This window comes from Perna viridis, chromosome 11, assembly GCF_037379345.1.
Source record: "Perna viridis isolate PV_CMFRI_1.1 ecotype Kerala chromosome 11, ASM3737934v1, whole genome shotgun sequence".
Classification (NCBI taxonomy): Eukaryota; Metazoa; Mollusca; class Bivalvia; order Mytilida; family Mytilidae; genus Perna; species Perna viridis.
The window spans coordinates 9,606,026-9,618,660 of NC_142455.1; the positions used below are offsets into that span (position 1 = coordinate 9,606,026).

The window sequence follows — 12,635 nt, forward strand, 5'->3', positions numbered from 1 at the left end:
ATGTCCATTTGCAGAGAAAATGTACATGTGACCCCATTGATGATGTGAAAGAATGCATGCTGGAAAGGAACTGGTTAACTGTTTGTTGGTTCAAAATCACGTTTATCTCTCAATGCGTTAGTCTTGTTTTGTTTCTCGTATTTTGTACATATACATGTGTGGTGTCGTTTTTTTTTTTTTGCTAACGATAAATGCTGCTTTGGGAGTAAATTTCGACTCGCTCTTCTTAATATAAACGCACTGGCCTGTTTCTTTAATCGTTATCTCGTGCATAACGGTGCCTCTTAATCTGGATAAAATCCAACAGTCACCGCTATAACATTGGTTCCCTTGATTATACTGTCACTACGTTTGACTCAAACCAAGTTTTTCCCTTACGATTCCGGGTAGGCAATCTTGTCAAATTACAGGTACCAGAACGATTCGTGGGTTTTATCTTTGTTCTCCAATCCAGGAATCAATGAATGTAATTTTCCGTACTATCAAAAAGTTCCTTAAACTCTGCAATATTTGAGGATTGATAAGACTTTGCATATAAGCATTAACGATTATTGCTGAATTTTAAATTAAGAACATGTAAAGCTTGTCCATAATTTGTATTAGTGATTTGTACTTCTTTAAAGATAAGTTGTCATGTACCTCGGAACTAAATGAATCCTAGAAGGGTTGCCACTCCACCGTCGGTAAACTTAGTATGAGACGTTCATGGTACAAACTTGTGTTTGTGAATGCGGCCGTAGACATTTGTGGTATTGAATTATGCCGGGTCTGTCTATGTCTAAGATGTTGCTTATTTGGATTTTGAAATTCATTAGGCACTGAATTACTTGAGACTGCGAGTGACAAATCATGTACATTTTGAAACTCTGTAAATGGTGGATCAAGTCGTGATCTACTTGCGACTGTAACTGTCTCCGAATCCTGAATTAAATTTTGTCAACACCATTGCAATGTCATGCGAATAATTATATGCATCTTCGATCTTTGATCTCCGTCTTTATTTCCTCTTTATTGATCACATCAATAATATTGTCGTTGAGTTCCGATATGATTCTGTCTTTCCTCTGAATTAAATCTAGAAGTCCCTTAAAACTATACTGCTGAATCAGCTCATTCGTGTCCCCTTCGTTTTCCGTAGTAAATTTGTCAGTACTTTTAAATGTCCCGTTCTCTTTGTCTTTAGCTTTCCGATCTTCCTGGTCACGAGACCAAATGTTACGAATCTAGATTCAATAAAAACCACAGTTTAATTACTGAGGTAGACCTAGGGTAGGGGACACAACTTTAAAATCATTGGAACGAATGTATTCAGCATTTTTCATCAATCTCATGTAAGCACCAAAATAACTAGGACTGATTCTATTATGTTTCTAAAGGAAAGCTTGAAAGGCTTTGATGAAATTGAATATGACACAAACATATCACTGATTTCATGAGTTGTGTCCTTTACCCTAGGTCTACCACCTTAAGGTATCTATATATAATACCTAATCTCATAACCGGAAATAACGTTATTTACTTATCCTACCGTAATGGATAATAAAATTTAAGCAAACAGTATCATCTGCAATCTTACTGAAGAAAAAGTAATGAATCGGGCATCAGGTCTACTAGTTGCATTTTCTAACAAAATACATTATACACTGCTGATGTTATTCTTGTCTGCAAATGAGCTACTATAAAGTACTATATTACACAATTTACATAGCACATTGATAGTAACCAGATAACTGATACTGTTTATCATCTTTAGGATTGCCAGCAAGGACATGTCATGCAATGTACACTTTGATTTGTTATGTTTGTTAACACTACCCAGGATTAAATTGTTTTACAGAAGAACAAATGAGAAAACTGAACATACTCATATCTTATAATACATTTGTACTATTGAAGAAGGTATATAACTTACCATGATAAAGCACATCAGGTATCAACATTGTGAAATAAATATGCCATACGTCACCATTCACATCGCTTAAGCTACTGATCCACATCAAAAAGCAAACAAAATCAGTGGTCAACCAATATAGTAATCTGTACTTCATTAGTAGTATTGGGAAATATTGTGACCAATTCAGATTCGGACATCATTTTCTTTTATAAATCATAAATCTATCCCAGTCTTCCATGTCCGGTCTTTGTCCCTGGATTACATTATTTTGATTTCCGCTAGAATCTTGGTTTCCTTGCGTAACTTTTCACGCCACTGCGTCGATACCTCCGCTTGTGGATTTTGTCCCCAAGGGTGTCAATCAGCACAGTAATATAATTAATGGTTTTAACAAAAGGAATGAATAAAAAAAAAATGACTCGGACTCGCCCACTATAAACGGAACCGAACCTGACAGCAGACCGGACACACTGATGTCTTATAAGACTGTGGTGTCCCCATCTGCTCTCATCTTGTATGGATAGTGCCCCGACAATTCCAACAAAAAGTACCCAATCGCACGTTCAGTCTGCAGACCATCTATTCCAGTACAGAAATTGCAACTATTTCAAAGATATCAACCATCACTTGAGATGATGTATTTGACTTCAACGATGACAAACCACATATCAAATTGTAAAAAAATTGCAAAAGATGCAACATTGTAATAACTGACTCTTTCTCCAATAGAACCCGTACGAACAAAACATTTCACACAAGAAGTCACGAAGCATATCGACAAAATTAATACAATGTACATTGATTAGAATCGTTCGGGAATTAATACCATTTTATTAACATTTTTATCAACAAGATCATTTAATCCTCACTATGAAAGTTCGTTTTCTCGGAAAAAATATCCACCAAACGAACAGCACCGTCCTAAGTAAAAGCTATCTCATGGAATAGAAAGAGAGGAATACTGGATACGCAGACTAAGTACTGCAATACCTTACAGGTGCAATGACAACATCAAAAGTATAAGAAACCTTTCAAGCCAATAGAAAAATAACATATATGTGATGAATTTATTTGACAAAAATCCAGGACGAAAAAGGATTCATGGCCATCTCCACTATGTCTCCATATATGGTCTTCTTCTTTTCATACAAAAACCTCTTAGATTTCATCACATTCAAACTAAAATCTATTCTATACGTCTCACTTTATTACACTTCATTTACATAACAAGTCTTGACACTCCTGTTTCTTAACCTACCACATTATTATACAGACATCATTTTGGATATTGGTTTCCACAGTCTTTAAACCATTTTGTGATAAAGGGAAAATCTGAAGAAAAACGATCATTTATTCCACTACCGTTCGTCAACAAAGGTATAGATACAATTAATTTGGCTGACATCCTCCACCACAAACATGTTATCAACAAAATTCCTCCGTTTTTCATTGACTAATCAATACCGATTATCTCATATTGCTATACTTCACCTATTGCACCCACAATGTTCAATTATAAAAGGCTATTGCAGCATCTCGAGATTGAGGCCTTCAAAGCTAAACCACCTGTTCTTGCAAATACTCTCTATTCAAATATGGTCCTTCAAGTCACGTCGGTACGGGAGATTTAAGCATCAACGAAAACTAATATCAGCGAAAGGTCTTTTGTAAAGGTCCGAAGTACCGTGAAACACGCTCCGTAAATTGGAACTATAATTATAAGTTCTTACGGATGCCGTGGAGGACTACCCAAGAAAATGGATAAAACGAGGGCAAGTAGACATTGCTGTCAGAGACGGTAAAGGCCGTGAGGTCTATAATTTTGAAACGAATGAAAATTTTTAAGTAGGTCTATGAGTTTTCAGGCGTACCAGCAGACAAAGCTCAAAACAAGATTTTTTGTCTGCAATATGTATTCCATCTTATTTTTATTATCAGAGGTAGACGTAGGAAATAATAACACTGATAAGACATATACTGCCACAACACCCTCCAAAGAAGAAATAGTCGAAAACCAGAAATCTGTGCTATCCTCTTTTGGTCTCTCTACCAGAGATGATGATTGTGATTTACTGTCTATTCACTTAATTACTAAACTCTTCAAGAATCCATACAAACAACGTTACATTGCTGGATCTGCAAAATGATCCACCAAATCTCTTTCAAAACTTTTACCTTCATATACTCAGCGCTGTCAAAGAGGGTCTCCAGTCCTTCCAAAACAAGATCTTCTAGAAACCCTAATTTCAGGATTATTTGCAGGATATAATGGCATTAAAACCTATAATTTTAACACTGTATACTTCTATTCCCCAAGCTCTCTGTCTTAAATATATTACACATTACACATCGTTGTTTCTCCAACAAAGACGGTTGATTGATTGTTAGTTTTTTACGCCCAACCAGCAATGTTTTAGCTATCTAAGGCGATGAACATGAAATGATGATGAAATGAACATGGGATGGGACACATGAATAATAGGGTCGACAAATGTTGATTGCCACTGGAAAAAGGAAGGGGTGGGTAGGGTCGGGTCTCTTGTTGCGTTTGGTTCCTATCCGGGAGAATATCTCATAAGGGTTCTTTAACTTGTGAGGAACGTGACATCTGTCCCAACACGTTGCACCACTGTGGTTTGCAGTCAGGTTTTCCGCATCATGGCCTGACGACAATAGCACGTAACATGCCAGAGTTACCCCATTCAACCACTTGGGGCACACACCCCGGTAGCTCTTTGGGCATAGCGCCCTAGCCCCCGGCCATGGTTCTGAGCACTATTTAGTGTCCTTTTAAAACAAGCTTAGCTCTGCTGCGGACCTTTTCTTATTGACACCGGGACCCGCACGTGGCCTAAAAAAGATGGTACACCTAGATACAAATATATAGTTCTTGGAAGAGATCTCTCATACTTTGTAAAAAATATTCCAAATCATCTTCCTAATACAGAAGATGTTTTCACAATGCTGGAATTTTTTATCGACAACATATTTGTCAAATGTGGTGGACGCGTTTTTCAACAAACGGTCGGCATTCCAGTGGGATAAAATTATGCCTCCTCTACTTGCTGATCTTTTACACCACGCTTATGAGACTGACTTTGTAGCTGATCCGAAAGAAAGATTATTGTTTAGCTAGATCCTTAAATCTCAGTTTGTGCTATATAGATGACGTATTATCTTTTAATAATCCTAGTTTCGGGGATTTAATACATCACCCCAAAGAACTTGAGTATACATCTCGAGTGTGTGAAGTCAGCCTCATATCTTGACTTACACTTAGAGATCAATGGTAACGAACAGCTATTGACCAAATTTTACGACAAACGTGATGACTTTTCATTCAGATTTGTCAACTTTCCATTCATCTATGGCAACATCCCTTCAGTATCTGCGTATGGAGTTTTCATGTCACAATTCATACGTTATGCCAAAACTTGCAACAACTACGCCATAGACTTCTTACTATTAGGCTTTTGGAACAGGGTAATATTGCTACAAGGTTCAATTCTACACATAGAGTTATATGGTCTATGTAATTCCTGTGGGGATATGCCACTCATCTTTCGCACAATTTCAAAGCAATTCATTCCATTTCTCATGCTATTTTTTCCCCAGAAATCAGTAACTGAAGTAATACATAGGTAGAAGAAAACTTTTTTGTTTCCGCTGCTCTGAAGAAGGACACTAGGGAATCGAATCAAACAGAAACTGTGATGAAACTCATATGTCACCATCTAAAGATTGCCCTCTTTACAAAAAAGAAAAAGATATTTTAAAGATGAAAACTGAAAACAAAATTTCATACAGTGAAGGTCGCCAGAGGTGGTCCCTTTCCAACAGTTCAATTACATCTGGCAAATCATCATATGCTAGTGTTGCAAAGCGTACTTCTCCGTCCTCTACTGTTGAGGTGCAGAGATCATGAGTTGGAAAGAAAACATCAATGGTCTTGCCAAACTGCCCACTGCGGTATCGAAAAAATAAAAAACCTTCCAAAAATGTTTAGATGAAATCAAAAAGGCCAGAGTTAAAAAATATCACCAATGTTTCCAGACTCAGTCATCTCAAAATTCTGAAACATCTTCAAAATCATCTTCTCCATCATTCCATCAGTCATCTTCTTCGTCTTCCAAATCTTCTTAACAGAAAAATGTGCCACTCCAAAAAAGTGAATTTCCATGTGGAGGACTTAAAAAAAATTAGGTCTAGGCGACAGAATGTGTCGCCTGTTGTGTTCTACTCGGATTCCGAGTCTGACATAGAAACAACAGATCATGGACTTTGTCCAGGTGAAAACTGGATAGGTCCCGACCTTGAAAAGATTGATCAAACAGATTCTGTCGCCATGAAAAAAAATACAAGGAGCAGCATGCTCAGTCTATTCGAATTGACCTTACTGGCGGCTCTTGCACTAGCAGGTCATCGAGTCGTGGTTCCGGATCAAAGTTACAGAAAATATCCCCATTCGTCATCCATAAAAAATGGCCAAATTACTTCAATGGAATTGGAGAGGTTTAATGGCTAATATGTTAGAATGAACTCCTCTTGTTTAGTCTATTTTTCCAGTTGCAACATGTCTCCAGGAGACTCATTTATAAGACACTGGTCAAAATTCGGTAAAGGGATGTACAATGTACAATACAATTTACTGAGGCAAATGAACGATCTGCAGGTGGATCAACAATTTTTATTAGAGACAGAGTTATACATAATTCTGTTCCTTTAACCACCGATTTACAAGCAGTGGCTATTCGGTTATCCCTTGATACAACCATAACCGTTTGTCCCATAAATTCAATTTTATGCAGAAATAAACCAGTTGGGTTAGTAAGACAGTTATCTAAACCATTTATTATTTTGGGTGACTTTAATGCTAATTTTCCTTTATGGGGAAGTAATCATACGAATGATAAAGGTAAAAAAGTTGAGGAGCTCCTTAAGCAAGAAGATTTGTGCATTTTTAATGATGGATCTTCAACATTCCTTCATTCAGGCAATGGATCGTATTTTTCTATTGATTTAAAAATTTGTGATCCTCTCGTACTTTCAGAAATTTCATGGCGAGTTCATCACGACTTGTGTGGGAGTGATCAGTTTCCAATTATTTTGGAGCATTCAGAGAAAACCAACCTCGTTTTAAACTTGAGAAAGCAAATTGGCCTTCCTTTGAAGCTCATTGTCTTAAAAAATTACGATTAGAAACGATGAAGAATGTGGAAGATCCCATTTTATTAAGGGCCCATCGCCGGTTTGACAAATTTCTTACACCAGCAAATTTGTCAAATTTCGAGCAAAAGGAAGCCAGACAAACCTCCTGGAAAAAATTTGTTTCTAATATTAAATCTCACACTCCCTTTAATAAAGTATGGAATTGTATTAGAAAAAGTAAAAGAAACAAATTTGAATTCTTCAGTGAAACACATTCAAGTTGGTAATACCACTCTAACCACCGAAAAAGATATCACTAAAAGCATCATTCAAACAACTACAAACCGTATTTTCAAATAAATAAATAAATAAATAAAAATTCAAAAAAAATACAAAACTGAACTTTAAGATAATTATTCTGAATCCTACGAGTCTCCATTTTCTATAGAGGAACTAAAATCGTCACTGGTTAAAGCCCATGCTACGGCTATTGGGCTAGATTATTTCATTATCAACTTTTTTAACATCTTTCTGATCAATCTCTACATACACTTCTTGCGTTAATGAATGAGGTATGGGCTTCTTGTAACGTTCCTTCCATTTGAAAAACGGCTTCGGTTGTCCCTATCCATAATCAGGAAAGGATCATACGGATCCTTCAAATTATCGCCCGATCGCTTAAGCATTTAGGGATGATGATTTCGTATTCATTTACATTGCAATTTCCTGTAAAACAAACTTTAACGACCAAAATGAAGTAACTTTTGTACCTTACAGTCGGTTTATCAATACCTTTCATATATTTGTGATAAATCAGATAAGAGTTTATCTCCACACGTAGAATGTGTGTGTAAACCCTCACTGTGAAAGGCCGTCTGTACGTGAGTTTAATTCTTTTTAACTTTTTCTAGCATTTAGGAATTCACTTGCTAAAGAAACAATACGAATTTGGAAATTAATTCCTCCTGATACTTTAAACGTTGATTCGATTTTGTACTACCCATATATAATAACAACATTGATTTTATCCTTGTTTTATTGAGGAAACTTCCTTGGTTAAATTTTTGGTAGTAAAATTTCTTTTCTTCCCCATATCAAATTATTTAAATCTAGGTGTCTAGAAATTAAAAAAAATGGTTTCCATAACCGATTGTGGAGCTGATACCTCAATTTTGGTAGCCCCGTGCAGGTCCGGGTGTTAAAAGAATAGGCCTGCAGCAGCGCTAAGCTTGTCGTATAAGGCGACTAAATAGTGCTCAGAAACCTAGCCGGGGGCTAGGCGCTCTGCCCACAGAGCAACTGGGATGTGTGCCCCAGGTGGTGGAATGGGGTACCCCTGGCGTGTTACATTCTGGGGTTGTCAGGCTATAATACGGAAAACCTGACCGCAAACCATAGTGGTGCACCGTGTTGGGAAAGATGCCACGTTCCTCGCACGTTAAAGAACCCTGCTGTGGTATTCGATAGGAGTAGGAACCTTTGCGCTCCGCCACAGGAGGCTAAATTGCCCTACCTTATCCACCCCCCTTTTTCCAGTGGCAATCAAAATTTGTCGACCCTATTATCCTTGTGTCCCATCTTTTTTTTCATTTCATGTTCATTTTATCATCCTTTGCATATTCATCGTCTGAATATAGCTGAAATATTGCTGCTCGGACGTTAAACCCCAACAAGCAAACATCAATTTTGTTAAATTGTTTTAGATCTTTAGTTAGGTCTAAACTTGACTATGGATCTGTTGAACCATCCCTGGGAGGCAGACGTTTAAAATTACGTCTTCAATATGTAAGTAAACTTATCGCCCACCCTGATAGCCCTGCCTATGACTATGTCATTAATCCTCAATATGTCGACATTTATCGAAAACATGAAAGCAGAATCCCTCCTTTTGGAATTCGAAAAAAAAAACTCACCTGGAAGCAATTCGTATTGAGACCAATGCATTGACGTCTGTTGCTACTTCGAAATACCCTCCATTGGAACTTCCACACCCTTCCTTCATTTGATCTGCGTGAATATAAAAAGTCCGATACCAATCCATCATTTTTACAACAAACATTTTTGTGAATTAAAGCTTATTATTCGGATGTTTCGACGATTTATACAGATGGCTAGAAAGATGGCGATAGCGTAGCTTGTGCTGCTCTCCATGGTGACAGAACTGCAACCGAACGTTTGCCATCAAACGCGTCAATATTCACACTGAAGCTCGAGACATCTTGTTAGCACTTAGATTGATAACTCAGTATAATCTTTCACAGTTTATTATTTGTTCTGACTCTTTGAGCTGTCTTTTGGCAATTAAGAGTCACAAACTGAAAAACACTCTTATCTTACAAATTCTATATTTTATTCATCGACTTAGGGAATTTGATAAAGACATTGGTTTTCTCTGGGTACCCAGTAATGTTGGTATTCAGGGGAATTCAGTTGTAGACAGGGTTGCCAAGAAGGCATTTAATGAAATAATAAAGGACGTTAGTTTACCATACACTGATTTTAAACCTTGAATAAGGAAATATATTTTGAAGATGTGGCAGGACCGATGGGACGGTGTTGAAGACAACAAGCTCCATTCTACCATAAAACTCGATCTAGACGTTCATCAATCCGAATCGGGCATTCCCAAAGAGCAAGGGGTCACGACTAGATGTCGCATTAAACATTCTAGATCTACACATGGCCATTGTGTGGATTTTGCAAACACCAGACAAAATTATATTGACTACGACAATATGTTTGATTTGTTCAAGACCGTTTCATCTAAAAACATTTCTTACGGGACATCGGTTTATTCGATAAAATCTTAAGTTTGATACCTTCCTTAATTTTTTAAATTTTTTTATGTTTTGATCGAAGTAATGTTTCTTAGTGTATTTTATGTCTTAGCTTTACCTTTTACGTACCTTTTTATATGTAAATAGTGTTTTGTTTTAATTTCATTATTTTATGAAGAGACTTATGATTTTCTTTTTCATATTTTCATTTCATAAATGTTTTTGCCGTGATATGGCTCTGGTCCCCAAAACGGCATTAAAACCCAATAAATCAATCAACCAATCAATCAATCAATCAATCAATCAATCAATCCAAAAGTGATTCATGCAATGGTTATAAAGTATTGTTCCTACTAAAGTTTCTTTGTTCATTCTTTTTTTTATTATATTCGTCGTTTTTCTTCACATTTGAGCTTTATTTGTGAATAAAAGTTGCCATCACTTTTAAAAGATAAATTAAGAGGACGATTTTTCTGATTTACATTTGAACATTGTTTGAATAGCTTCAAAATGAAAAGCTGAGGACAAAGGTGTCATAACGAAATTAAAATGTCGACAATTCATATATAAAAAAGTGAACGCTCTACGGGCAAAAAAATGTTCAAGACCATTTTCAAGTTTTTCATCAAATACATACTGAAAATACCACTCTTATATTTTATGTCTTGAAGGAAAATATGCCAGATAGGCCATTGGAAACCAAATGAGAAAACAAGGCCAACTAAATAAATGCAGTTCATTTTTATATTCCAGAATACTTTGCCAAGCAGAAGCAAATTTGTTAAATCATATCTTTCCGTTAAATGATATACACAGACTAATGATGACATGAATATAACAAAGCGTAAGCATTTAGGGATGATGATGTCGTATTCATTAACATTGCAATTTCCTGTAAAACAAACGTTAACGACCAAAAGAAATTAACTTTTGTATCTTACAGTCGATTCATCAATACCTTTCATATATTTGTTATAAATCAGATAAGAGTTTATCAACATTGATTTTATCCTTGTTTTGTTGAGGAAATTTTCTTTCAATTAATGTCTATGAAAGTGAGGATGATATTCCAAAAGGAATATTTGATGTTTACTTCGACCTAATTTATTTTCTTACAAAAGGAAATGTAAGTGTCTGTGTAACAGTATTGATTTTTAATTTGATAAATGTATTCTTTTCTTCTTTTAAAATCAAACGTCACGGAAATAAAGCCACCTGTGTCGTTTAGGAAATTGCGCCAATTGGGTCAAAACAGGAAACAACATACGATCATTTTAGTTATGGCAAACCTCTTATATTCCCTTTAAATAATGTCCAGCGCACTTCCTCGTCAAATTATAGATATAAGATATAAAGCCACTTTGTTAGATAAAAGAGACTTGCTTATTTCATATATTAATGTGCGGATAGCTACGGATTTTTCGTACTTTAATGGACTTGGAGAGTATACTGCTATATGATATGTCAATGGAAAGATAAATCAATGTAGTTTTGTTAAATCATTCTTTTCTGTGATTATAGTTGACTATAATCGCAGAACAAAATTGGTACATTTCAGTGAATTTTTGGACTGTTTATTATGAACAGAGACACATGTAAAGTATCGAGTCTACCTTACGTTAAGATGAAGAAAAACTTTATTTTTATACATTTTTGTACATACAAATTTCACATATTTTTTTTGCATTTGTCTTTATATGCTTTGATTTCAAATAAACTTTAAATATTTAACCATGAATCAGGGATTCTCAAACAAAAAACGCGACTCGGAGGCTCATTATAAGGCTGAATCCCGTAATGTATTTGACAATACATCAACTGAACTTTGAACTTTTCATGGAAGCATATGCAAATATGTCCATGCCTGTTGCCAAAATATTTATGTCTTATAATGTTTCATTGTACGCCAGGCTTGTTATGCAATATCCTCCGCGCAGTGGTGGATCCACACTGTGAAAAGGATCGGGTCCAGTCGGGGTTCACCAGAAAGAAGGGTGTTCTGTGATATTATTCAGCATATTTTGTCAATTTTTATACATTAAAATGGCACTTGTTTCAATTAAAAGGGAGGTTCCAACCCCATGTTACCCCTCTGGATCCGCCGCTGCTCTGAACTGATTATGCAACACGATTTAATAAGAACAAACCTGATTCCTTGTAAAATTCTAAGAAGTTCAGACGCAATAAAAACTTCTAATTTTTTTTATCTTTCAAAAAGACTCTACTTTCAGTAACCGTATGAAAAGGACACCATTGTAACATAGTTCGTATAGAATGTAAGTTCAACAGAAACATCATTGTTCAGGCATTGTTATGACTAACTATCTCTTAATCATTGAAAAATGCACTAAAATGCAACCATTTTAGGAACAATTTTGTTATGTGATTAAATAGTTAATCGTTGTCGGCAAAAAGTCCTTTTTTTTTTAACATTTTTTGAAATTCTATAATGTGATCTTTACATGTTACGTTGTACTTGTCTTCACTTTTGCTTATCAAAGTGCATTAGGGTTGATTGCTCTTTGACCCCTCCTCTAATTTATGTAAAATATCAGTTTTTTTTCCTTTGATAAGTACGATATTCAAAACCTGCATTGATTTATCCTTCCATTAACATGTGATATAGCCTATACCCCCTAGGCCCATTAAACACGGAAACTTAAGCACATTTTGACACCTGTCTGCAGCATTAATATTGTGTAATAGTTAAATTGACAAAATCTAAACCAAACTGTGGTGAATACTTTTTTTTAGACTAGAAGAAGAAAAGATTTGTAATACCTGATCAACAATGTCAACGTAAGTATTTATAAAGT

The 12,635-nt window shown here is 35.7% G+C and overlaps 1 protein-coding gene across 7 annotated transcripts in view; it reads left to right on the forward strand.

Annotated features, from left to right (window-relative positions):
* The first annotated feature begins 7,878 nt into the window (after nt 1-7,878).
* Nucleotides 7,879-12,635, forward strand: part of LOC148602910 (stimulated by retinoic acid gene 6 protein-like) — a 30,250-nt gene continuing 25,493 nt past the window's right edge. For 5 of the 7 annotated variants that reach the window (XM_088552704.1, XM_088552702.1, XM_088552707.1 and 2 more), the window contains exons 1-3: nt 7,879-7,919; nt 10,573-10,663; nt 12,574-12,618. In XM_088552704.1, the coding sequence (XP_088408830.1) occupies nt 12,611-12,618 (8 nt within the window). In that variant the 5' untranslated portion in view covers nt 7,879-7,919; nt 10,573-10,663; nt 12,574-12,610. Of the gene's footprint in view, nt 7,924-10,572; nt 10,664-12,573; nt 12,619-12,635 lie in introns of all 7 variants that reach the window. The other 2 variants (XM_088552703.1, XM_088552708.1) reach the window with 2 other exon arrangements.